Source organism: Gracilinanus agilis, chromosome 3 (genome assembly GCF_016433145.1).
Source record: "Gracilinanus agilis isolate LMUSP501 chromosome 3, AgileGrace, whole genome shotgun sequence".
NCBI lineage: Eukaryota > Metazoa > Chordata > Mammalia > Didelphimorphia > Didelphidae > Gracilinanus > Gracilinanus agilis.
In genome coordinates this window covers 43,144,617-43,171,016 of record NC_058132.1, presented here as the reverse complement: position 1 = coordinate 43,171,016, position 26,400 = coordinate 43,144,617, and the positions used below count along the sequence as shown (strand labels likewise).

The 26,400-nt window shown below is 35.7% G+C and overlaps 1 protein-coding gene across 1 annotated transcript in view; it reads left to right on the top strand.

Annotated features, from left to right (window-relative positions):
- Positions 1-26,400, top strand: part of RERE (arginine-glutamic acid dipeptide repeats) — a 423,478-nt gene that overhangs the window by 93,164 nt on the left and 303,914 nt on the right. Inside the window, exon 3 of the mRNA XM_044667692.1 lies at positions 16,185-16,255. Coding sequence (XP_044523627.1) covers positions 16,185-16,255 — 71 coding nt within the window. The remainder of the gene's footprint in view (positions 1-16,184; positions 16,256-26,400) is intronic.

Here is a 26,400-nt window from a genome sequence, read left to right as displayed (position 1 = left end):
TCTTATACCGCATCCATAATCTACTAAAACAACTACTAGAAGAACCCAGTTTTTTTCAAATAGCTATAGTTTGACATGTCTTTTCTTATTCTGCATATGGAATGTTGGTTTATTTGGACACAAACTTTCAGTATTCTGCAAATATACCAGAGTTTATTCATTTGAAAGTAAATCATCTTCTTAAAAGCCCTAGAAATATGCAGTTTTTAATTAGTTAGCTTCCTGACCTCTACCCATAAATGATCAGTCCTCCATGCCCACATTCTGAGCAATTTGGGCAAAATTGACCTAGAATAAAGCTAGTTTTACAAATATGGAAGATATCCCCACAAATTTCTACTATCATGGCTTACACCTTGATTTTCTTTCTTATCTATTTAGAGGGAAAGAGAGGGGAGCATGGGATAGATAGAGGACTACTGAATCCCTCCCCCCCTTTTTTTTTTAAACCCTTAAGTTCTGTGTATTGGCTCCTAAGTGGAAGAGTGGTAAGGGTGGGCAATGGGGGTCAAGTGACTTGCCCAAGGTCACACAGCTGGGAAGTGTCTGAGGCTGCATTTGAACCTAGGACCTCCATTCTCTAGGCCTGACTCTCAATCCACTGAGGTACCCAGCTGCCCCTTGAATGCCTTTTAATCTAAGCTAAAGGTGTTGTCTTTGATGTAAGTCTACATTCTGGAACTTCATTGTTATTTAACATAGTGTTTGAAGTTGGGACAAGAAAGTTAGGTTTTTTTTTGAACACCAGTTATAACACTTTTAAAAACTTTTTGGGCAGATGTAAGGAAGAAATGCAATAATGTATTGGAAACGCACTTCATTTATTGGATTTCTAAGTTCAGGATGTGTCTTTTTGTGTCTCTTTTGCTTGACTTCCTTCTGCTTCAAAACTTGTATATCTTAAAGCCCTTATACACTCTCAGTTCTTTGCAGTAACTTTCAGGGGATTAATTTTTCATCTAGTCTAATTACTATGACTTTTGTTAATATATTGAGGACTCTACACCTTTATTTTAAAGTTTTTTTTCCTAGTAGATTTTATTTCTCTTTTCAGATATTCTATAATTTCTTGTTCCATTTCGTCTTACAATCTTGTAGAGAAGAATTGTTGAAGAGGCGTATTTGAATGTTTGCTTTGTGAGTAGAAAGAGTCAGATATGAGAAATGTTTTGTATGTAGAAATGAAAAGATTTGGTAACTGACTGGATTAATGTAGGGTGAGGGAGTGTTGAGGATAATGCTTGAGTGTGTGTGTGTGTTTGTGTCTGTCTGTCTGTCTTTCTGTGTCTAAGTGTCTAGATGTCTACATATCTCAAAATTGTAAGGATAATGGTAACTACCACAAATAGGGAATTTTGAATACTATGGAGGTAAAAATAAGAAGCTTTGCTTTTGGACTTTGTGAGTTTGCAATGTTTCAGGGTCATTCACTTTGAAATAGGAAATGACGATTCTAATACAGAGTGGGTACAACAATGTATCTTGAAAGATCAATAACAAAAAACCTAAGCACTGAAATTATTTTGATGTCACTCCCCTTTTACCCCCTGAAAAAGAGATAGAAAAAGGCTCTATCCTTTGTTTCTTTGCAGTTCAATTCAGTGTCATTTTTTTATATTGATAATTTATTTGAACTGGTTTTTTGACATTTTTTTGTTACCTGAGTATAAAAGAAATGAGAAATGAAAAATTTTTTTAAAGCGCAGGTTGTTGTAATTTTTTTTTTAAACTCTTACCTTCTGTCATGGAATCCATACTGTATATTGGTTCTAAGGCAAAAGAGTGGTAAGGACTAGGCAATGGGGGTTAGTTGACTTGTCCAGGTTCGTACAGCTAGGAAGTGTCTGAAAGCCAGATTTGATCCTAGGACCTCCAGTCTCTAGGCCTGACTTTCAATCCACGGAACTACCCAGTTGTCCTAGGAATTTCTTGTTAGAAGTTCAGTGTTAAACTCTTTGAATTGTCTGTCAAAAAGAATGCCACCAAGTTCCTTGTGATTTATTAAAAACTCCCCCTGGCTTTATATTGTCATTTTCTATGGAGAAGGTAGTAGACTTTTCCTCCTTTATGTAAATGTCAATTTCCATAAGAATTGCCATAAATAGAACATTTTATATTTTTACTCTAATCCATTTTCATCATTCATTTACTAAGCACATACTTTGTACCAGGCAGATAGTGTTATAGGTCCTGGGTGATGGGTAAGTTCACAAATGTATGAATTAGTTCCTGCCCTCAAGGAATTTACATCCCATTGTACATATGTTCAAAATAATAATGTCAGTTATTTCATCTGTATAGTAGTTATTTGGTCTCATTTGGTCTATTTATATACATTTATATTTATATACATTGATTGAAGGCAATCACTTAGAAAATGCCTACGGAAGAGTTTGAACTTAGGGCTTTCTAATTCTGTGTTTTGTGTTTTATAAATTGTTCCACTCAGTTACCTTACAAAAGAGATTATGAAAAGAGAATAATAATAGGTAAGAGGACTCACTTCCACATTGGGTATTAATTAAATATTTCTTATAGGAGGAATCATCTGGGTTTCCTCAGTACCTCTGGTGCCCCACCCCATATCCACTTCCTAACCAGTCTTTTGTCAAGTCCTATTGATTTCATCATTTCAACATCTGGAATCCATTCCATTCTTTCCTCTGTTATTGCCACCATTCTGTTGCAGTCCCTCATAACCTGAAACTTGTACCTTTACAGTAGTCTGCTGGTTGGTCTTCTTGACATATGTCTCTTCCCACTGAATTATCCTCCATTCAGCTATTGAAGTGTTTTTTCTAAAGTGCAGTTCTGAATTTTTCAATCCCATTAATGTGATACAAAATCCTTTCCCTTGTCATGCAAAGGCCTTCATAAGCTAGTTCCTTTCCCACTATTCAGTCTTCTTATACCAACCTTATTCTTCAACCAGCTATCCTTCTATGTTGATCTCTTTATTCTTCCACAAATATATTCACTTTTAACTCAGATGACCAAAACCCTCTTTTCAAAGTCATTAAGAAAAATGAGAAATGAACTTTTTATGTTGAAACTTAAGTTATTAAATTATATTCTTAGAGGTAATTTTTTTTAGTTCAAATTGGAGAAAGCGGGTTGTTTAGTTAGAGAGTTTATTGACATAATTGCCATTATCTGTGATAATATCCTCAGCATTTATCTTCAAAATTTAAATCTTATCAAGGGCTTTCTCATTCTCAGGTCATTAGACAAGTTTGTGAGAAAGTAATGCAGTCATGAATTTATATCTTTCCTGTTTCTGATTTTTATGTCCTGTTTCTGATTTTTATGGCATTGTATTACTTAAGTAGTGTGTTTTATCAGTTAAAAAAAATTGCACTGTGCTCAACTGACAATCTTGCCTTCAGATGATTAGCCACTGAAGTACTGATGAGTAAGAGACTACTTGATAGAGTACCCTGTTCTACAAGTAAAAGTATTCAGTTAGAAGTTGACATAAGGACTTGGATCTTTCAGGTTACTATGGTAACTTCATGAACACTCAGTAGGAAGTGACTTTTTGTCCTCTGACAAGGCATTACCATTGAAATGAATGGATTACCTCTAACTCCAGGGTTGATAATCTGCCAAACTAAACCTGAGTTCATCCCTGAGAGCAGTATCAATCAGAGGAAATTGTGTGCAGTCTCCCTACCCTAAAAATTTTATATTTATACAGGTTGAATGCACTTCTAAATTCCATTTCAATTTTTAGTCCATATAGTTGTTGATCTTTGCCACTAGCTTATTAGACATTTTTGTTAACTTGCTTCCAAAAATATTTGGTTTATATTGAAGTATAGTTATTTTTCCATGTGAATTTGGTATAGAGAGGTTCCTAATATGAAAAAAATACATATTTCTAGAGATGACAAATGTTATCTCCTTTGTATAACATTTTAATCTGCTTTCTCTTTTTTAATATATTAAGTTTGAAGAGTTGAGCAATGGAAATTAAAAACTAATTCTGTTGATTAACAAGTCATTTAAATGCTTGTTCTTTCTTTTTATTTAACCTTCATTTCTAAATCTTATTACCATATTTATGACCTTTTAACAAGGATTTTAAAAGACATATTCAGCAAAACTAACCAGAATATTTACTTTTTGACTTAATATTAAATATCCATGGCTCCCTCCAGTTATTTAAAGAAGAAAGAAAAATACATTCCTATCCCTACCCCCTGCCATTGGGCATGTGCAGGGATCAACTTAATTTTTTGTTTTTTACATTTATTTTGTTGGAGGCATGATCAGTCTTCCTGTGCTTTCCTGAATTCTTTACACTCATTGTTTGCTTTGATACTTCAATATTCCTTTATATTAACACACTACAACTAGTTCTAAAGTAGATGGACATTTTGTTTCCCATTTTTGGGTTTACCACTAAATTATGGGTGGTTTGGTCTAATCTGGTCTAGAGTATTGAAGACTGGAAGACCCAAATTCAAATTAAAAAAAAACAAACACCTTTTTACATCTTTTTTATTATTTGTAAAATGTCAATAATAATAAGTACTACCATATCTTAATGAGATCATATTCATAAATCACTTAGCAAATCTTAAGGCTCTATAAAATTGCTAGCCATTTTTGTTCATGAAACTACATGAGACAGTATTGCACTCTGTAGAATCAGAAATAATCCTCTTTTTTAATTAATCCATTAATGACAAAAATGATAGACATAACAGATCATGTGACAAAGGACTATGCTGAAATATTGCTACATACTAAGAAATAAGTATATTTTATAGGAAATTGAGTATTAAGAATCTTAAAATTTTATATTTATAGAGGGTGAATGCATTACTTCATGGAAGATTTCATTGAAGTGTTGTGATTTAAGTAGTTAATTGAATGAAGTCATAAAGATGTTTTGGAATACAGGCTTTTGGAGCATGTTTCATTGCTAGCATTGAATTTAATATTAATAATTAATAATTTTAAGTCTATATTCCTTCTGTGCTCAAAGAGCCCATCCTAATAGTGAGGATTAGAAATGTGGGTGAACTTCAGTTTAATAAGACTGAATGCAGTCTGACTGCTCAGCTCCTACCTATCTACTTCAGCAAAAATATAGTGTGAACCAGACTGTTGTAAGGGGGGAAAAAGGGTTTATGGTTTCAGATATCTTTCTCATAAAAAGTGTAGGGGGTGGTCAGTTGATTCTGATTTGTTACTCACTTTAGCACATGTAGGTTAGGACCTCCCAGAATTGGAAGGTTCTCTCACCTTTAGTGATTAAATTTAAAGATAGGCAGTATATACTTAATCTAATTATCACAATCCCCACCCCACCCCCGTGATCATTTGGGAGACTTGTCACTCCAGTTGATCATTTGACAAAATCATCTTGTACCCCTAAAGTTCTAACTACAATAGTCAGAGATAAGAGGTAAGTAAAAGAGATAGAAAGAGAGAGAGCAAAACCAGTGTTTTGCCAGGCGCATTGACAAAAAGCCAATTAGGGGACAATGCTCTTTGGCATAAGAGTTTACAATTCAAGTAATTGTTTTCAGTCCCCTCAAGTTCAATTAATTGCACCCCAAAGTTCATTTTAGATTGTCTTGATTCAGTATAGATTTATGCAGGCATCTTTTTTCTATATCATCTTGATTCAGTATAGGTTTCTACAGGCAAATAGTCCATTTTCTGGTTTCAAAGCATTAGCAGACTTATTTTTCTGAAAAAAATTTCTCAAAATTTTAAGGCTTGGATTTTTATAAAAATTACAATCCCCCCTGAAGAGGGTGTTTAAAAAGTAACCAACCAGGGGGCAGCTGGGTAGCTCAGTGGAGTGAGAGTCAGGCCTAGAGACAGGAGGTCCTAGGTTCAAATCTGGCCTCAGCCACTTCCCAGCTGTGTGACCCTGGGCAAGTCACTTGACCCCCATTGCCCACCCTTACCACTCTTCCACCTATGAGACAATACACCGAAGTTAAGGGTCTTAAAAAAAAAAGTAACCAACCAGATCAGCTCAGAATACATTGTTGAGTTATGGGGTATATGAGTCAATTATCAAAAGAAAAACCAAAAACATAAGAAAATTAAATTTTAGGAGAGATAAAAATTCAAAATAAGAATCAAAATATCAAAAATCGACATATGTAAAATTAAGTAAACAAGAATAAATTCATAGCAGGACCTTGTATTAGGGTCTAGTTAAAGTAAATTCTGTACCATAAATCTGTAAAACAAAATGCAGTAATATTGCACTTACTCATTGGCAGCCAAGACTACAGCAAGTTGTCATATCATAAGAGAAAAGAGGACTAGATTTGTATGTAAAAGGGAAATGTCATTCCCTTGTCTGATTTTTCTTAATTCTCAGGGATAGGAGAGCCACAATGATGATGGCCAACCTTCGGTACCTGACTGGTAGTGTCCTAAGACTTAACATATGTTAAGTGTCTCAACTTCCAGTCTCACACTAGGTTCAAGTCCTTTAGTATTGGCATAGAAGTTCAACAATTATACTTTTTTGACCTTGTGCTCCATGGCACTGTGCAGTTTCTCAGTCCAATGGGACTAGTTAGTCTCCATGACCTTGTGCTTTTTGCACTGTATGGTGACTCTGTTGTTCCCTTCTTCTGGAATCAGACATAATCATTAATCATAGTCTTAAAATATTTAACAATAAATGACAGGTTGCTATAGTCTAGGTCTTTGTGGATATGCATTAATATTTTAGCAAATATGTTTTGAACATATTACTGCAGAATCAAATATTAATATTGATTATATGTACTTTAAGTACAAGAAATAAAAAAAGGAAAATCAAATATTCTCTTAGAAAAATAAAAGGGAATAGTAAAATAAAAATTCAGGAATTCAATGTACTTTTAATACCAGTGACAAGTGCTTCAAATACAAAAAATGAGAGAAAAAATTGAATACTATATTTCACATGCAGGAAGAAAAACAAAAATATTTAAAAATGTGTATATTTCAGAATCACAGAAGTAAAATATAGAATCTACTTCTCAAAAAATGAGATTCATTTTTTCTTTAACTTTACTTAATTTGCACTGTGAGTGCAAATGAGGTAGAAAAGCAATAATACATTCAAGAAAGAAAAAAAATTACAAAAGGCACAAAATGTTACAAAAAGGATGGTGAGATTTCTTCTTTGCTATTTTAAGGGGAGACAAAACTGAAAACAATAGAGTTTAAGGTTCACCACCTTCTGCCCCATGTAGAGGGGTAGTAGTACCCTGAGTATTTTGTGGACGAGCTCCACTTAAGAGATTTTTGTGGGGTCATTTCGTATGAGGTATCATCTTCCTGATTTTTATTCCTAGCATATTTATTGCTACTAAAGTTGTGATTCCTGGAATCATTATTTTTATTATTCTTATCATCATTTCTATAGTCATTATTGGAATCATTATTTTTATTATTCCTATCATCATTTCTATAGTTATTATTGGAATAATTATTTCTAATTATTCTTAACAACTTCCTATGGTTCATCATTGTTTGCTTCTTCTTCTCACAGAAGTGGCAGGTAAGGGATTGAGAGTTAGATTTTTGGAGAGGATCTATGGTCTCCGCATGTTTTCAGTTTTTCTCTTAGTATTTTAACTTCTGTCTTTAAGTCCTCTACTGAGTCACTATTTTCCTCACATCTTTCTGCATGGCTATTAAAAACATAAGAAGCTCCTCTCCTCAATTCCTCAAGATTCATAGATTCCCAGTTTTGGCAGTTAGTTTTAAGGTATTTTTGACTACTTTGCAAGAGTTCTCAACGAATTGTCTACATACTTGTCTAATATCCCGTTATCTGGTCAAATCAAAGTCCATATATATGTTGCCCACCTCAATGAGCCTGTCCACAAAACGAGAGGGTGTTTCATTGGCATATTGTTTGGTCTCCTCAAATTTTGACCAGCTTTTAGGCGTATCAGAGCAAGTTTTCAAGGCTGACAATAATGCTTCTCTGCCATTGCACAATTTGTTGTAATCTGGGCCAGAATTGTAATTCCATTTTTGGATCCTGGAGGGGCCATTTAAGACTTCCCTTATCTTTCTTCTGATTGGCCAGAGAGTTGGTCCTATTTTTTTCACCATTTGTCAGAAACTCATCTAAAATATTTTCAACATCCTGCCAATTAGGGTCATAAGTTTGGAATATTATTATCTAATTTTTTCACAATTAAGATTGGTTCATTCTCAAAAGTAGGCATATTTTTATTGAATTTAGCTAAATCTTGAGGGTTGAATGGTATATGGTGTCTTATAGACACCAAGTTCCCATCTTTATTGAAGGTAGGCACTTCCCTTAGAGAGAATAAGCTTTGGACATCATTTTCTGTTTCTGCCTCTAGGTTCCCTGTTTGAGGGTTTGAGTCAGCATCAGTGACTGGGGGAGGGTCCCATGAAGTAGTGGGAGGAACAGAATCAGAGTGGGTTAAAGACTGATGATCAGGAGGTATAGAGAAATAAGTCTCTCTTATGCTGGAGTTTTCTCATTTTTTGTTTTCTTTTTAAATATTTTGCAAAGATTTTTATAGAAGCCATTATCTCCTCTATACTCTCCTCCACATTGTCCAATCTTGAGTTATAATTAAGCTGAGCTTGTGGTTCCCTGGGTTGTTCTATATTAGTAGGGGCATTTGTTTGGGTTGGACATCAAGTGTGTACTTCATAGAGAGGCTGAGATAAATCTTCTGTAATTGTATCTCCAGCTTATTTAGGGTATTTCTTAAGTTTTTCTGAGAGAAAAAAAGATAAAAAACTCCACATCCTATTATTGTAATTATACCCAGGAATGGTGCTAAGTATATCCATTGTGGCATACTCTCTGGGAGTTTGAGCCAATTGGAAATAACATCAAAAATTTTTTTGAATGGTTTTCTTATCATGTTTAAATTTAAGTATTAGATTGCTTCTAATTCTAGCTTTTGTCAGTAGATGATGCTATCACTTTGTAGGGGTTAAGATGTTATCCCTTTGTTGGGGTTAAGGTTAAGGTGTGAGAATTCACAAGTAAGGGTGTGGTCCATTAGGTATGCCAAAAGATTTAATTTAATTTAAGGCTAATTTAATTTAACTTTAAGGCTGGCTAGGAATCTTTTGTTGAGGCCAAGTACAGGATTAAGTAACTGCTAAGGGTAAACAAACAAACAAAAAAAACACATGTTTTCTCTTTTGGGCAAAATGCAGCTTTCCTGAGGCAAAAGGAATTTTTTTCAGAAGTAAAAATGGTTAATTTCAACTTTAACAATCACATTTTCTATAAACAAAACTTAACTAAGCTCAATGGCTTTTCTCCAGTTTTTTATGGAGATTTTTATGAGATGAAATTGTTTGGGGCACAGAGTAGAGATGCTTTCCCTCTGAGAGGTTTTTAAAAGCTTTTCTTTAGGTGTAGCCCACAGTTAATTAAGAAATGAGCTGCCTGGTTGTTGCCAGTAAGGCAAACTAGCCAGCATAGAGATTATAATCCTTCCCAAAATCTGAGGGTCTAATACACTCTCTAGGGTTTTTCCTGGCATGGGAGGGGGTGGTTTGGGAACCAATTCCCCAGGTGGGGTTTTAGGACCCAGCCTTTAAATTTCAAACAGCTGTGTGCTATTTATTCTAAGGTAAAAGTAGAAAAAAAATTGAACTTGCCTCTTTCAGCTGTGTTGAGGTTTATAGAGTAAAAGAAGAGGCAAGAAAATATCAGAAGATTGAGAATAACGGTACAGCCTAAGTGGTCTTCCAAAAATGTAAGGGGGAAAAAGGAGTTTTATGGGTTCACTATATTAAAAGATGGTCACCAGAGGATCGAACTATTATCAATCCTCAACTAAGGATAATCTCAAGTCAAAATTGACTTTTATGGAAATTTATTTACATTAGAAGACAGAGAGGAAGTACCAGAGAGAAGAATCTATCCCACTAATTAGTCCAGGTAGATCTTAACTCTCAACTGAGGGTTAAAGGGCCTGAGGCCAGGAGGTGAATGGAGCAAACTTCATTCACAGAGTCTATAAATAGAAATTCAGGAAGATTCAGTCTTTAAACCAGAAGCAGCCTCACTCATTTAACTCCCTTCCAGTGCCTTCCCCTAGTCTGAGTCCAATCACAATAGAAAGTGTAGGGGGTGGTCAGTTGATTCTGATTCATTACTCACTCTAGCACATGTGGGTTAGGACCTCCCAGAATTGGAAGGTGTTCTCACCTTTGGTGATTAAATCTAAAGATGGGCAGTGTAGACTTAATCTAATGATCACACTGTATAGTAATTAGGCTTCTTAGCAAAGCCAACATTTGTTCCTCAAAGACATAGGTAAGATACACAAGTTGTGTTTGGGTCTCTGTGTTGGTTGGAAAGAAGAGTGTAAAGGATCTCCTGAGAAAGCCAGCCTAAGAATGGTTGGGTATACTCTCAGAGTGGGGATCCTGAGAGCCCCACAGTTGGAGTTGCCTTAAGTTAGAAAGTTTGATGTCAAGATCTCTACTAGTTTGCACTAAGATACCAGAGAAACCCCTGAAGACCAAGTGATTTGGGGATGGGAGGGGGTAGAAAGTGTATTGTTAGGTAAAACTTATAGGAATATTGTTTAAAAAAATGATTTTGAATGAATTAAGGGCTTTGATCAATGTGGTGACCAACCATATTTCAAGAGGTTTTTTGATGACACATTTTACCTACCTCCTGACTGAGAGATCATTGACTCCAGACACATATTTCAGACTTTCCATCTTACAGATTTAGTTTTGTTTCATTTTATTTTTTTTAAAGGATTTTCTGTCTTTTTTTTCCTAGGTTTTTATTTGGAGAAACCTTTGGGTGGAGATATTAGAATTTATAAGTTTTGTGAGAAAGGATTGAATAGTGGGAATAAATTAAAGCCTGGAAATGAATTAGGAGGCTATTGGAATACTGTAATTTCATCTTTCTTATCTTTCTTAACACTTAATATTAATGCTTAATTTACTTAGTGTACTTCATCTGGGTGGATTTGAATGTATTCTTCCCTCTTGGACATTGTTCATAGTGTAATAAATATGGGAAAGAGACTTGTTTTGTTGTCCAGTACCTGAGTTGTTCTAAGATGGACTTGCTAAGGATCTTCATGAAGAATCAAAGGAACAATGGATGAGTATAATTTGGGAAAAGGGCTCAGAGACTATCTGCAGAAGATTTGCTTTACCCTTGGGAGGCCTAGTTTTACAATAACTAGTTCATAAGCCCTTCCCTTTGAGCTTTATCATTAAGAAGCAGCTGTTCTTGTGTTTTAATGTGGAGAGTTGTTTGCTGCTTTTTAACTATTACTTTTGTTAGATTTATCAAGAGAGTATTCATATTACAACGGAACCTATTTTAGTGTAATTTTTCAGAATGAAATTGTTGAAAGCTACAGAAATAATTACCTTACTTCTGCCACGTCGTGTGTAATTTAAGAAAGCTCTCTTTCCACAGGAAAACCTAATTTAGTTTCCTTCTTTTTAGCTATAATGGATTGCCTTATTTTTCTTTACAATTAGAAAAGACAATGGGTCTGCTTTAAGATTTATTAACAAACATACCACAAGAGATTTTTTATTCATTCATTTATTTGTTTACTTTTAACATTTATTAATATTTTTTTTGAAAAGTTAACAAGGTTACATAATTCATGCTCTTACTTTCCCCTTCATCCCCCCTCCCAACTTCCCCCTCCCCCCATGGCTGATGTGTATTTCCAGTGGTTTTAACATGTGTCATTGATCTAGACCTATTTCTAAATTGTTGATAGTTGCATTGATGTGGTAATTTCAAGTCTACATCCCCCATCATGTCCTCCTCAACGCATGTATTCAAGCATTGTTTTTCTTCTCTTTCCACTCCTGTAGTTCTTCCTCTGAGTGTGGGTAGGGTTCTTTTCCATAAATCCCTCAGAATTGTCCCAGGTCATTGCATTGCTGCTAGTACAGAAGTCCCTTACATTCGATTTTACCACAGTGTATCAGTCTCTGTGTACAATGTTCTTCTGGCTCTGCTCCTTTCACTCTGTATCAATTCCTGGAGGTCTTTCCAGTTCACATGGAATTCCTCCAGTTTATTATTCCTTTGAGCACAATAGTATTCCATCACCAGCATATACCACAATTTTTTCAGCCATTCCCCAATTGAAGGGCATACCCTAATTTTCCAGTTTTTTGCCACCACAAAAAGTGCAGCTATATTTTCATACAAGTCTGTTTATCTATGATCTCTTTGGGGTACAAACCCAACAATGGTATGGCTGGATCAAAGGACAGGCATTCTTTTATAGCCCTTTGAGCATAGTTCCAAATTTCCAGCCAGAATGGTTGGATCAGTTCACAACTCCACCAAAAATGCATTAATGTCCCAGTTTTGCCACATCCTCTCCAGGATTCATTACTCTCCCCTTATTTTATTTTAGCCAATCTGCTAGGTGTGAGGTGATACCTCAGAGTTGTTTTGATTTGCATTTCTCTAATTATTAGAGATTTAGAACATTTTCTCATGTGCTTATTGATACTTTTGATTTCTTTATCTGAAAATTGCCTGTTCATGTCTCTTGCCCATTTATCAATTGGGGAATGGCTTGATTTTTTTTATACAATAGTTTTAACTCCTTGTATATTTGATAATTCGACCCCAGTCAGAGTTTTTTGTTATATTTTTTTCCCAATTTGTTTATTCCCTTTTGATTTTGGTTGCATTGTTTTTGTTTGTACAAAAGCTTTTTAGTTTGATATAATCAAAATCATTTATTTTACATTTTGTAATTTTCTCTAACTCTTGCTTGGTTTTAAAATCTTTCCTTTCCAGGAGATCTGACAAGTAAACTACTCTATGTTCACTTAACTTATTTATAGTTTCCTTCTTTATATTCAAGTCATTAACCCATTCTGAATTTATCTTGGTGTAGGGTGTAAGATGTTGATCTAAACCTATTCTCTCCCATATTGTTTTCCAAATTTAAACCAGTTGTTTGCTTTATGCCAGTAACCCTTGTCCCCCTCCCTTGATTTACTACCCTTTCTACCCCCTCCCTTATTATTCCACTCTATTTATTTTTAAGGCCTAATGAATTCCCTCCCCCTTCTTCTCCCCTCCCTTTTATGACCTTCCCCCTCTACTGCTCCCCTTGGTTTATCCCTTCTGACTTTCTCAGTAGGGTTAGATAGAGTTTTATATTCCAATAGATAAAGTTACTCTTCCCTCTCGGGGTTAATTACACTGAGAGTAAGGTTTAACTATTACCTCTTAATCCTCTCTTCCTCTCCTTCTTATAATAGTATTCATCCCTTCCCCTTCCCATGTCCTCTTTGTGTGTAATAGAATGACCTATTTTTCTTATTCATTCAAGTTTCTCTTGGTGTCCTCTACTATTCACCTCCCTCTTTCCCACCCCCATATCATCTTAGACCATTTAGTATTCCAGCCTCTACCTATGAATAATTCTTCTAATTACTATAATAGTGAATACCATAATAGTGAATAGAGTTCCTTACAGAGAATTATACATAACATTTCTCCACATAGGAATACCAATAATTAGACCATATTGTAGCTCTTAAAGAGGCAAATTAAAAAAATGCGAGTTTTCTTTCCCCTCTGTTTCTTTATTACCTTTTCATGTTTCTCTTGATTTTTGTGGTTGGATATCGAACTTTCCATTTAGTCCTGATCTTTTCTGTGCAAATACTTGGAAATCTTCTATCTTGTTGAATGCCCAAACTTTCCCTTGGAATTATATGGTTAGTTTTGTTGGGTAGGTGATCCTTGGTTGTAGACCCAGTTCTCTTGCCTTTCTGAATATCATATTCCAAACCTTTTGGTCTTGTAGTGTGGAGGCTGCCAGATCCTGTGTGATCCTGATTGTTGCTCATTGATATCTGAATTGTCTCTTTCTGGCTTCTTGTAAAATTTTTTTTTCTTTTACTTGGAAGCTCTTGAATTTGGCTATTATATTCCTGGGGGTTATCTTTTCTGGGTCTAGTGTAGAGGGTGATCTATGGATTCTTTCGATGTCTATATTGCCCTCTTGTTGTAGAACTTCAGGGCAATTTTGCTGAATAATTTCCTTTAGTATGGAGTCCAAATTTCAATTAATTTCTGCTTTTTCAGGAAGACCAATGATTCTCAGATTGTCTCTTCTAGACCTATTTTCTTGGTCTGTCACTTTCTCATTGAGATATTTCATGCTTCTTTCTATTTTATCAATCTTTTGACTTTGTTTTATTTGTTCTTGCTGTCTTGAGAGATCATTAGCTTCTAATTGCTCAATTCTAGTCTTTAGGGACTGGTTTTTGGCTATAATCTTTTGGTTTTCCTTTTCAATCTGGTCATTTCTGGTGTTCAATTTGCTTATCAGTTCATTTGATTTCTGAGCATTACTTTCTAATTGCAAAATTCTGCCTTTTAAACCATTATTTTCTTGCCAGATTTTGGTTTCCAATTTGCTTACCATTTCATTTGATTTTTGGGCATCTTTCTCCAATTGGGAGTTTCTGTCTTCTAACCTGTTTATTTCCTTTTCAGCTATTTCCCACTTCTCTTGCCAAATCTCTTCCATCTTCCTCATCATCTCAGATTTGAACTCTTCAGTAGCTCATGGGCAGTTTTCATTATTTTGGGAAGGTTTGGATGTGATTATTTGTTTTTTCTCCTCTGCTGTTTGCTCTTTTGCCTGGATTTTATCTGTGTAAAAGTTGTCGAGTGTTAGATTTCTTCTTGATGATCTTTCTTTTTTGGGGTTCTTGTCTCTGGCTTGCCATTGTTAGCCCTGTGCCCTCTCAGGTTTATCCTCACACTCAGGGTATGTTTGAGCTCTTTAGGCTCCTGAAGACTCAGTTGTTCTCAGGGTCAAGCCTCCTGGTGGTCCCCTCACTTGTTCCTCTGCCTGAGGCTCCTTTAACAGTCTCAGGGCGTTGCTTCCACAGTTGTGAACCCCTTTTGCACTAGATCCCCATTCAAGGTCTGCGCCTGAGCTCAAGATCCAAGTCCTTGCCTGTGCTCTGGATTCATGTCTGGGCTTGTGCCTACGCCCGCACTTGTGCCTGTGCTCAGGGTCTGTGTTCAAAGTCCGCGCGAGTTCTTTAGCCTCTTGGGGTCTTAAGTCTTGCTGCTCTCAGGAGCAGGCCCTGGTGACCCCAGGTAGCTGCCAAGGACTTAATCTGTGCCCCAAACTTGCTCTAACTTTTGAGCTCTGGCTTTGCCACTGTAGGTGGGATGGGGTGGGGAAGGGGGTTGCTCAGACTGCATTTTAGTGAGAGCTGTTACACCCCTTTATGGCATGGAAATGCCCCGATTCCACGTACCTCCAATGCTGCGCCCTGTTGTGGGGTCCCTATGTTCCTCTGGATTTGTTTTTATGTCTTCTTGACGAGTCCTGTATGTTTAGGTTAGGAGAGGTTAAGCAGCTGTTTTTTACTCTGCCACTATCTTAACCAGGAATCACCACAAGAGATTTGATACATTTTATTTCCTGTCTTTCCTTTAATACCATTCATCTTATTGGTCAAGTTCAGTGGAGTTTTCTTTGTATTTTTTACGTGCTTATAGAATGTCTATTCAAATTAGATGAATACTTTCATAAAGGCAAATATTGCTCTTCTTTAAAGGGGCACAGGAGGTAGGGGAATAAATGGCCCAATGGATAGAGTATTAGACCTGGAATCAAGAGTTAAAATCTGGCCTCTGAGGTATACTAGTTGGGTGACCACAGGCAAGTCATTTTTCCCTCGTTGCCTTTGTTTCCTCATTTGTAAAATGAATTGGTTAAGGAAATTGGCAAACCACTCTACTGTCTTTTCCAAGAAAATTCTAAAAGGGGTCATGAATATTTGGACTTGCTGGAAAAATGTTTCAATTCTAATGTAAGGAAAGATGTTTTAGATTTGAACCTACTATACATTTTATATTCTTTGGACAGTCATTTCTCTGAATATTATGGCAAGATCTCTTAAAAAGGAATTCTGTTAAATGTTAACATTCTCTGTTAACACTAAGAAAAGTGTCCTTAAAAATAAGATATTTCTTGTGACATTTTTCTTGGAAAATTAACAAAATTACATATTTTTAGCAATGAGTTCCAGATATTATTTATGTGTGCATGCACATATATGTGTTTTGTTTTATTCAATGGCTTTAATGAGCACTCTCTTTTATTCTCCTAGAGACAAATTACATTGTTAAAATTTTTTTTCTTTTAAAGACTGTGTGTATATTGAGAGTCGGAGGCCAAACACTCCTTATTTCATCTGTAGTATTCAAGACTTCAAACTGGTAAGCATTACTATGTTCTTTATTTCACTCCATCCCTTTTAACCTTTTTTTGTAGTTCAATTTACTCTTCAGTTGTTTCCTTTTACTACTGTTATTTTAATCTGCGAAAGCTCTGTATACTGATTACATGGTGGATGAGATAATTCCATTATGTACCTTGGTATTGGGCTTCAGCATTTACTAAGTTCTTTGCTTTTTAATGCAAATGTAGGCATTGATTGTTGTTTTGGATATATTTTTAATGATCATATCTTTTTAACTTCATAGTTTCTTTTCTTGACTATTCTCAAGAACCTCATATAAAGTGACTTCATGTATTTATTAGTAGGAAGGCTATTGAATGTTATAGGAATAAAATTTCTGTGGGCTTGGTTTTAAGTAATAGATTCATAGTAAGTTACTAAAAGTTGTTAGGGATTTTTGGATTATAATATCTTTTTTCTATAGAAATCTGTTTCAGAGCATTCATGAATGTTAAAACAATATTCTTTGGTGCTGTTTTTAGAGTCACGATTTAAGATGATATGGAAATGAAACATTAGTCTTCCTTAAAAAAGCACTGTTTTAGTTCTTCAGCCTTATTTTCTGTACCTGAAAGAACTTACGTATCCCATTTTGAATTCTGAATTTTAGACACAATATATTCAGTAACAATAATATTCAAGGCTCTGATTGATTACTAGTGTGGTTATGATCATCTAAAAATTGGGAAATAGTTAATATGAAGAATTTAAGTTTGGAAAGGCATTGCAGAGGAGTATTTTTGTTGGTCTGTGGTCTTAAAATGAGGGGGATACCAAAATAAAATACAACAGAAGAGTGGGAGAAGGGGACACAAACTTGTTTATTTTTTTTTTTCCCTCATAGGATTTCTTTGCTTTGGTGGATAGCCTTTCTATCCTTTATCTCCAGTTAACTCTATAGAGCTTCAGCTTAGTTGAATGTCCTCTTTTGTTTTAAATGCTTTAAGAAATGTAATATTTATCTGCAGTCATGATTTTCCTTCTTTTTGTAGAGTTTGTTATTGACACAGTATCTTCTTTTCCCAGTTATAGTTCTCATGCTGCCCTAACTCCTGAGAATACAAGTATTCAACCTCAATTTTGTGGGCATTTTTCTTTTGGTGTTAATTTTTTCTACTTGTTTCCATGCTCACTTTCATGTCTGTGATAGTCACCATATCAGTACCAGTGTATTTTGGAAAAAGCTTAACTATGGAATAAAATTGTAATGACTCTTTTTCTTTCCACCAGTTTCTACTAATGAGCTAAACGCCATTTATACAGGTTTTGCCCATTAGCAGGTGCCTTCATGTTTGAATAGAATCCCCCATGACATGCCAGATTACAATGTAATCATGGCCATTCTAAGCTTGAAGGTGCTGCTGAGCCCTCTGTAATTGCTCAGGGCATTAACAGCAATAAATGGGCAAGGGTCTGTTGTCAGCATTGGTCTAGTGGAACACATTAAATCTGGCTACAGAAACAATGTGTGGAATATAGGGGACTGTATGTTTTGACACCTTTTTAAACCTCTTAGTGCTATTTCTTAGGTTTTTATTTTTAGTCCTGCATTCATCACACACTTGGCTGTGTAAGAGCATCCATGGTGTTGTGTTGATCTCTGCTTTGAGAAGAAATCATGTTCTTTCTGTCTTAATTTTCTTTATTTTGATTCTTGTAAATATTAAGGGAATTATTCCTGAAACAGAAGAATGTGATTACCATATGATGATTTTGAAGGATTTTTGGAAGATGATTCGACTTCTGCTAAAGCAGATTTACTTCAGTTTTCACTTGGGCCAGGGGATGGTATTGGGAAGAATGGTTAGAGAATGATAATACATAATTTCTCTTTTAGGTTAAAAAAATTCAAATTGCAATTTGGTTTTGCCATCAGCAAAACATGTCAAGTGGAGCAAGAAAAAAATCAACTGCTTTGAAATGTCACTGACTAATTAAGTACATTATCGTTTTAGTTATAATGCAGAAGTGGGTTGGGAGACACAGCTGTGAATTTGTTTTTGGAATTAGAATTAACTATTTTACAATACTGGTTACAACATACTCACTTCTAGGTGAATATTATTAGCTATTTTGGAAATTTATTTTAAAGATCTCGCATAAAGAACCCCTTACCTGTGTACATTTAGTTTTGGAAACAGTTTAAAAGATATTTTGACAAATTAAGAAAAGGCCATAAATAAAAAATTAGACATCCACTCACATCTATCCCATGTCATATACTCTGGTATTTATTATATGCAAAGTAAGCAAGATTTACTTTGTGTTGAAGGTTTTCAGAGAAATAAGTGGTATACTATTGTAGATTGAACATGATTCTAGGAGACAAGATACCTAGGTTCTGGTTCTCAGTCTACTACTGACTTTATTCTACTAATGGTCAAATATTGTTTGAACCTCAGTTTTCCCTTATTTTCGTGTGATGTGAGGATTGTAGTATATGATAGCCTAATCATTGTATTTTATGTGTTGCTGATATAGATTGAAATGCACCCAATTAGGTTCATCATTCAGGCATATTTTAATATTTTTGATGTACCTTAAAATTTCTGTAGTTGTGAAAATTGTGTGTGTGTGTGTGTGTGTGTGTGTGTGTGTGTGTGTGTGAGAGAGAGAGAGAGAGAGAGAGAGAGAGAGAGAGAGAGAGAGAAGGAACGAACACCATTTCCCTCATGGCTCATTTTGTCAGTACTGATCTTGATATTTCAATATTAATTTACATTTCCTTAGTATTTTGGGAATGTTTGTATTGGTTTGTAGCAGAGAATTTTTTTAAATAGATGGATATTTAAGAGTATTAGGTGATAGAAATATATATATATATATTTCTAATTTTATTCATTCCTAACTGAATTTGTGTTTATTTAAAAATTTGTTAAAAAATTTTTTTGGAGGGGGAGTGTTCTATTCTGTAAAAGTAAGATATGAGGCAACTTTTTTCCCAAAAAGAAATTTACTAAGGCAAGATTAAAAAGTAGCTTTGAAGTTTGAAGTTTTGTGTACTAGAAGTATAAATTTACAATATTAAAAGTCACTGAAATGTATTGTTCCTACTCTGTATGAAGCACAGTGTTTATTAAAACATTGAAGAGATAAAAAAGTGTGTGTAAGTATATGTAAGTGTGAAACATATAACATATATGCAATATATGTAGCATAATAATTAGAAGTTAGTTTCAGGAGGGTGGGCACCAGTAGCTGAGGGAATTAGAGGAGAGCCTTCACTTGAGTTTAGGAATTCCAAGAACTGGAGTTTGATAAGTAAAGGGAGTTTTAGGCTTACTGGGTTCAGCCAGTACAAAGGTATTGATTGGTATGGCCTTTGTGAGAGTCAGCAAATTATTAAGATTTTAAAACTGTTGTTCATGGTAGAGATTTGGGTATATGAAGACAGAAAAGTAGAAATGGGCTTGGTTTTGAGGGGCTTTGATTGTCAAATATAGGAGTTTATAGTTTATCCTATAGAAAAAGAGAAGTCATTTGAGTTTTTGAGTGAGTTGGAATATTACGTAGTCTAACCAGTGCCTTTGGGAGATCACTTTGCTAGCTGTGTGGATGATAGATTGGAGTGGGGTAGGGGAGGTATTGAAATAATCTAGGCAAGAGGTAATAAAACCTGAAATAGTATGGTTACTGTGTGCTTGTGGATAATAGTACATTTTTGAGAGATGCTGTAGAAATTGGTATGACAATAATTTAATCTTATGATGATAAGAATGAGGAGTGTCAAGTATAATAAAGACTAACATTTTCACAGTGTCTACTAGGTGATAGGCACTGTATTAAGAACTTCACAATTATACCATTTGATCCTCATAACCAGGAAATAAGTCCTGTCATTCTCTCTCTCTCTCTCTCTCTCCCCCCCCCCCCCCTTTTTTTTTTTTTATAAATAGATGAGTATCTACTAGAGCTTCAGTGTCTTTCTGAGGTTACAGAACAAGTACTGTTGCTGGATTTGAACCAAGTTCTTGCTTTCTTTATACCTGGAGCTCAATCCACTTAAGCACCAAAAAGGATGGTGCTGCTCTCAGTAGTAATAGGCAAATTCAGAATTGTGGTTGGTTTTGATGGAAGATAATAATAAGTTCTATTATGGAAAGGTTGAGTCTGAAATTCTATGGAATATACAATTGAAAACTTATAGTCACTTGGTGATATGAATTTGGAGCTCAAGATAGAAAAACCCAGGTGTGGTGTGCAGAAGAATCTGATTGTGACAGAGATGAAGATCCAGCAACAGAGACTAAAGAAGGGTCCCAGAGATAGTGAGAGAACCAAGAAATGGATAATGACATGAAAACCCAAAAAATAGTCTGTAATCTCATGTTTTAGAGAAATAATAAAAAGATAAGATGAAAAAAGAGCTCTTAGATTTGGCAATGAAGAAATCATTATGAACTGTGGAGAAAGCTGTTAAAATTGTAAATATCCCCCCTCCAGAAATTCCTTTATATTCAATTTTCAGTATATAGTTACATGTTCTGGGTACCCTCACCTAAGTTTAATAGTAGAGACATTTTCATTTTTGTCTCCATCACAATGCGTAGAATATACAGGTTTGTAATAAATGCTTATTGAATTAAATGATTTCTAAGATCCGTTTTAATCTCTTAAACTTTTACATAATCACTCCAGTGTTCCTATGCTCCCTAAGGAATCTTAATATATATATATGAGCAGGGAATGCATTCTAGGTATTTGGGATAGTCTGTGCAAAGATCTAGAAGCTGTAGGTAGAACATCATAGAGATCAGTAAGATGAATTTGGCTATAGATTTTGTGAAGGATATTACCTTGCACATGAAGGGAGGTTAGACTCATGCTGGATTGTGAAGGTCTTTGTTATTTTGGGGTGGTTCTTCGTCCTCTTATTTTGGAATAGGTATCTGATGACTGAATCTTGAGGATTAAGAGTAGACTATTTTAGCTCATAGTGTGATATTATATCATTTGATTAGTATTCTGATGTGTTTGATTATAGGATGACAGATTGTACTTGGAATGTTCTTTATGACCTATAAACCATGGAAGATGACAGACATAGCTTTTTCACACAGACCTTTTTAACAAGAGTTGTGGTGTGTGAGGCTCAGGGCGTCTGGGCAGGTCATGAAATTGAGAGCCTTGGGTGTTGGAGTTTCTACCTTGGGTAGTTTGACCCAGCAACCTTCAATTCTCTACATGGTGGTAAGGGATACAATATATAGTTCAGTATTCGTAGAAAGTTATTTCCTAAATAACTTTCTCCTAGAAAATTGTCTCCTAGACAGGTGGGTTAAATTAAGGGGAGAGAAGCAGCCTTCCATGTTTTTCTTTGAGTAGAGTTAGAGCATCGCTACTGTTATGGTGGGGCACCAGGGATGTTAACTATTATTATTAAAATGTAACTAAATGGTTTGTGGGTTCACACTGGGTTGAAGGAGAGACAGGACCAACCAGGATAGGGAGACCAGGGTTTACTGCCAAGCTGTTAACTGTCACAGGAATGGCAGTTAGGCTCAATAGTCACTCAGACCTCCTAAGGTAGGGTCTATGGAACCAGCAGGCAAAAGATAAAAGTTTATAACAGTTTAATTGAGGGAAACAATAAAAAAAGGATGGGAATAAGGGATTTTCTACTTACAACCTAAGGGCAAACCACAGGGGCAAGGGAAGGACTTGACTACACTATTCTATTGACCCAAGCCAGGCAGGGCCCAAAGGAAGCTGTACTGAAGTCTCAGGGAAAGCTCCTCCAGCCCTGGTTCCAGCCAGGTTTGGTCAGCTCAGCTAAAGGGCCTGAGGATGGCTTTCAATTGGGGTCTCCCGGTAAATCCAAGGATGGTCACAGGATGCCAACTGCCAACTCCACCAGGACAGGTGATCCAAGGTACCCAGGTAGGGAGTGTGAGTTTGCAATTCTGTCCACCAGATCACAAACCACTTCCCACTTGGTGCTGCTCTGCAGGTCTGTTGTCCACTGCTGAAAGCCTCCACCTCTCAGGATCCCAGGGAATCTGGATGCCGTTTTTCCCTAACTCTTGAGATCTCCCAGGGTTAGCAACAGTTATGTCCCCAACCAGTATGGAGTCTCTCTCAGAGTCCAAGCCCCACTTCCTTCTCCTTCATTCCATCTTGGAATCCTCCAGCCCTTCCTGCTAGGTCCAACAATAATACTAAATTAATTGCTAAATAACCCTCACAACATTACAGAGTATGTTACCTAAGGTTACTACTGATCACTTTGGTGTGGTGACTATATTCCTGTGCTCCTGGAGCAGAATAGATGAATTTTATGTCAAATGACAGAGATGAATCGATAAAAGTGCTGGTTTGAAAGGAATAGTTTTTTTCTTTATTTTGCTTTTCTTTATTCATGAAAGTCCTCATGAACCTCATTGTCAATAGGAAATGAATTTGCTTTCTAAGAGTAGTGCTTAGTTTGTACTGATCCATTCAAACTAAGAGCATGCATTTTCCTGGTGTTTTCAGACCTAATTATTGAAGTTAGTAGAGACAATTGGAGTAAATTTGGGAATATGATTTCATTGAACATGAGTGTTGGAAAGGAAAGTTCCTTTGTATCAAGCTAGGTGCTTATAGATATAGATATAGATATAGATATAGATATAGATATAGATATAGATGAAGGAAGACGGCTTGTCCATCATGTAAATAGTGAAATGTCTGGATTGCAGGGTATGGATGAAACCAAGACTTGTTAAAATGGGGGCAGCTAGGTGCATTAATCAGTTTGGTCTAACAAAAAAATAGATCTATTTCAGTCTTGAAATGACATTTGAAGGATAGTAATGAGTGATGGGAGAAACTGTGCTTTTAAATAATGAAAGATACACTCTTAAGTGAGAACTAGAACTCTATTTGACAGAAGATGGAATTGAAAATTCTAAATATGTGGAGGGCCATTCCTTCTTTTTGGAGACCCAAGGATATTAGTAACTTAAGGAGTTGAGGTAGGCATTAAGCAATTTATTAAATCAATAGCTAATCATTGAGTACTTTAATACAAACTACTTTTTCCTCACTTGAGGTTGATAAAAAGTTGAATAAAATGATCATTTCCTTTTAAGGACTCAGCAAACTAGAGGATGCTTTATTAGAAAATAAAATAATTCCCTTTTCAATTGAGTTAAAACGAATTTCTCATACTGCCTTATCCTTCCTTAGAGAGAACAAAAGAAAATTATGTCCTCTGTAAAGAATCTGTATTTTTAATTATGGCTAGAAGGTGGAGACTTCAGAAGGGGTTCAAGTCAGTGGTGTGCTGGAAATTGTTTAACAACAACTGACTTTGGGGGATGGAAGGCAAAGGAAGCATGAGGTATGTGCCTTTGATCTTTTAAGCTTATTTTACATTAGTGTTTTTCTCTTTTACTTTCTTAAATGAAGCCTCAATTTTAGATGGCTTTTGAGTTTAGTGTTGAAGAAAAGTAGGGATCCTGAGGAGAGGCTGAAGTGAATAGGGAGTTCATTTCATGCCTGTGAGACTTGTATACTGTGGAATATCATGTGGGAGGAACAATCAGAACTCAGAAATACTTAATAAAAGCCTATTGTGTTCCAGGGTCAGTACTGAGTTCTGGGTTTGCAAAAAAGCAGCAAAGTTTCATCCCTTAAGAACTGAACTGAGCAATATCTTGGAGGAGAAAACATATTTCTATAGGCACAACAAAGATAAATGCAAAGTAAATAGAAGGAACTTTAGAGGGGAAGGCCCCAGAAGTTTTTGCAGCAGAAAAATTCTCCAGTCATTGTTGGCATTTGAGTTGTCTTGAAGGAAGCCAGGAATAAGAGTTAGAAAATAGGGAGAACATTCCAGACTTGAGAAACAGCCAGCTAGGGCAAAAGCAGAGGCAAAAGATCTGCAGGATTTTGCATAAAGAACTGCATGAACAACTATTTGACTGCAGGGTAAAAATATGTATCAAACAAGCCTGAAAAGAGAGACAGAGGAGCCAGGTTGCAAAGAGGTCTTAATGTCAAAAAGAATAATTTCTATTTTATCTTGGAGGTAATAATAGAGAACCACTGAAAAATTGAGGATTAGATGGTTAGATCTTTATTTTTGGAAAATTACTTGGCGTGCCAGCTGTGAAGACAATGGATTGGTTTGGGGAGAGAGGTTGGATCATCAAAAATTAGGGTAATGGGACGTTAGAATTTTCAAGGCTATTGCAATTGTCCATGTGACAAGTTAAGGAGGCTCTCAATTTAAATGGTAGTGATGTGATTCAAGAGAGAGGAACTCATATAAAGATGGACTAAGAAATTGGATATGTCTGATTATGTGTGAGAGAAATGGGGAATGGCACTTTGAGAGACCCATGAGCTTGAGTAAATTGAAAGATGAATGGTGGATGCCCTCACTAGGGAAAAGGATGGGCCAAAAAAGAGGTTCAGGATAAGATAGCAAACCAAGTTTGAGATACTTATGAGAACTCCATTTAGAAATGTCTAAAAGTAAGTGATTTATTACTCATCAAGAGAGAGATTTGGCAATTGTCTGCATAGAAATAACCTTTGAACTAGAGGAACTGATAAGATCAGCAAACAAAATAATATGGAGGGAGAACAAAGCCTTAAGGGATACCAATGCATAGTAGGTGTGCCTTGTATAAAAAACCAGCCTAGGGGCTAGAACTTGGATTGGGAACTGTCATGGAAGCTGAGGAGAGAGAATATACAGGTTGAGCTGGTTTTGGCATCAAAGGTAGCAGTGAGATCAAGATGGGATTAAATTGAGAGGCTAAACAGGAAAGGTGCTTAAAAATACAGCAAAATTTATTTTGAAGTCTTCTAGTTGAAGATAGGAGTTAGCTTAAAGAGGGAAATTGAAGCTAGCACTGAACTCATTGAGAAAGGAGGGAGTATGGCTAGTTGATTGGTAGTAATAAACACCACCCAGATATGATTGGATACTGATCATTAAAGAAGAGGTTGCTTAAAGTTGATGGTTGATGGAAGAGTTTGGAAATGACACAGGGGAGCATAGGAGTCTATAGAATGTGGGAAGAGAAGAATAATAGGTTAGAAAAGGAAGGTACTACTAAGAAGAATTCATATTTTATCATAGAGGCTTTAGGGACAGAGACTAGTGTTTATTAAATAGAACTAAGCCATGAACTAGAACTATGCTTTCAGAAAGTCACTTTGGTAGCCATGTGGAAGGAAAATTGGAGACTTGAGAAGTGTAAAGTATTAGGAGCCTATTGGAGTAATTGAGGGAGAAGTGATTAAGGCCTCCTATGGGGAGTCTAATAGTCATTATTTTTCTTTGTTAAACAGGTTTCTTTCCCCCTTTTTGTCAAATTACTTTTGAGAATTTTGGAAAATAGAAAAGAATTTTGGTAAACCATCCCTATTAAAATCATACTATAAATGTAAATTTGAAAAGAACATTTAGAGGTCATTTGCACAAAAGCTCCAACCCAGAGAATCAGTGACTTTGCCTATGGTCTGCCATTTAATCAGGGCTTGAGAAGTTTAGATGGTTACACAAAAAAGGAAGAAAGTCACTTCTTTCATACTATTGGGATGCCATTTGCTGTCTTGAAGTAAATTTACATTAAACTAAGTACAGTACTTGCTCTCAAAGAATTTATAATTTGCTGTTGTTGGGGAGACAACTTGTCATACTTTCACTGGCCCATCTGAACTGAAGAGAACTGCTAGAAAGGAAATTTTCCCTTTGCTTTCTGATTGCATGATCAAATTATATTTAGATTTTTGCCCTAAACTTGTTTGCTGTATTTAAAGACTATGAGTTTTTAAATATAGCAAGATATATTATTTTCAAAAGGGGGATTTTCCTAGTAACCCCTCTGGGGTTTCTTGTGATATCAAGAATATGGGCCTAGAACTACGAAGAGTCAAGTTCAAATATAACCTTAAATACTAGCTGTGTTATCCCATTGGCAAGTCACTTAACCCCTCCTTCCTTTGCTTCTGTTTCCTCAGCTGTAAAATGGGGATAATAAAGTAGCATTTCACTTCACGTGGCTTTAAGGACCAAATGAGAAAATAGTGGTAAAAAGAGCTTAGTACATTGCCTGGCATATTGTAGATGCTTAATAAATGTTTCTCCCTTCCTTCCACCCATCCTTGTTCATTAACAGTTCT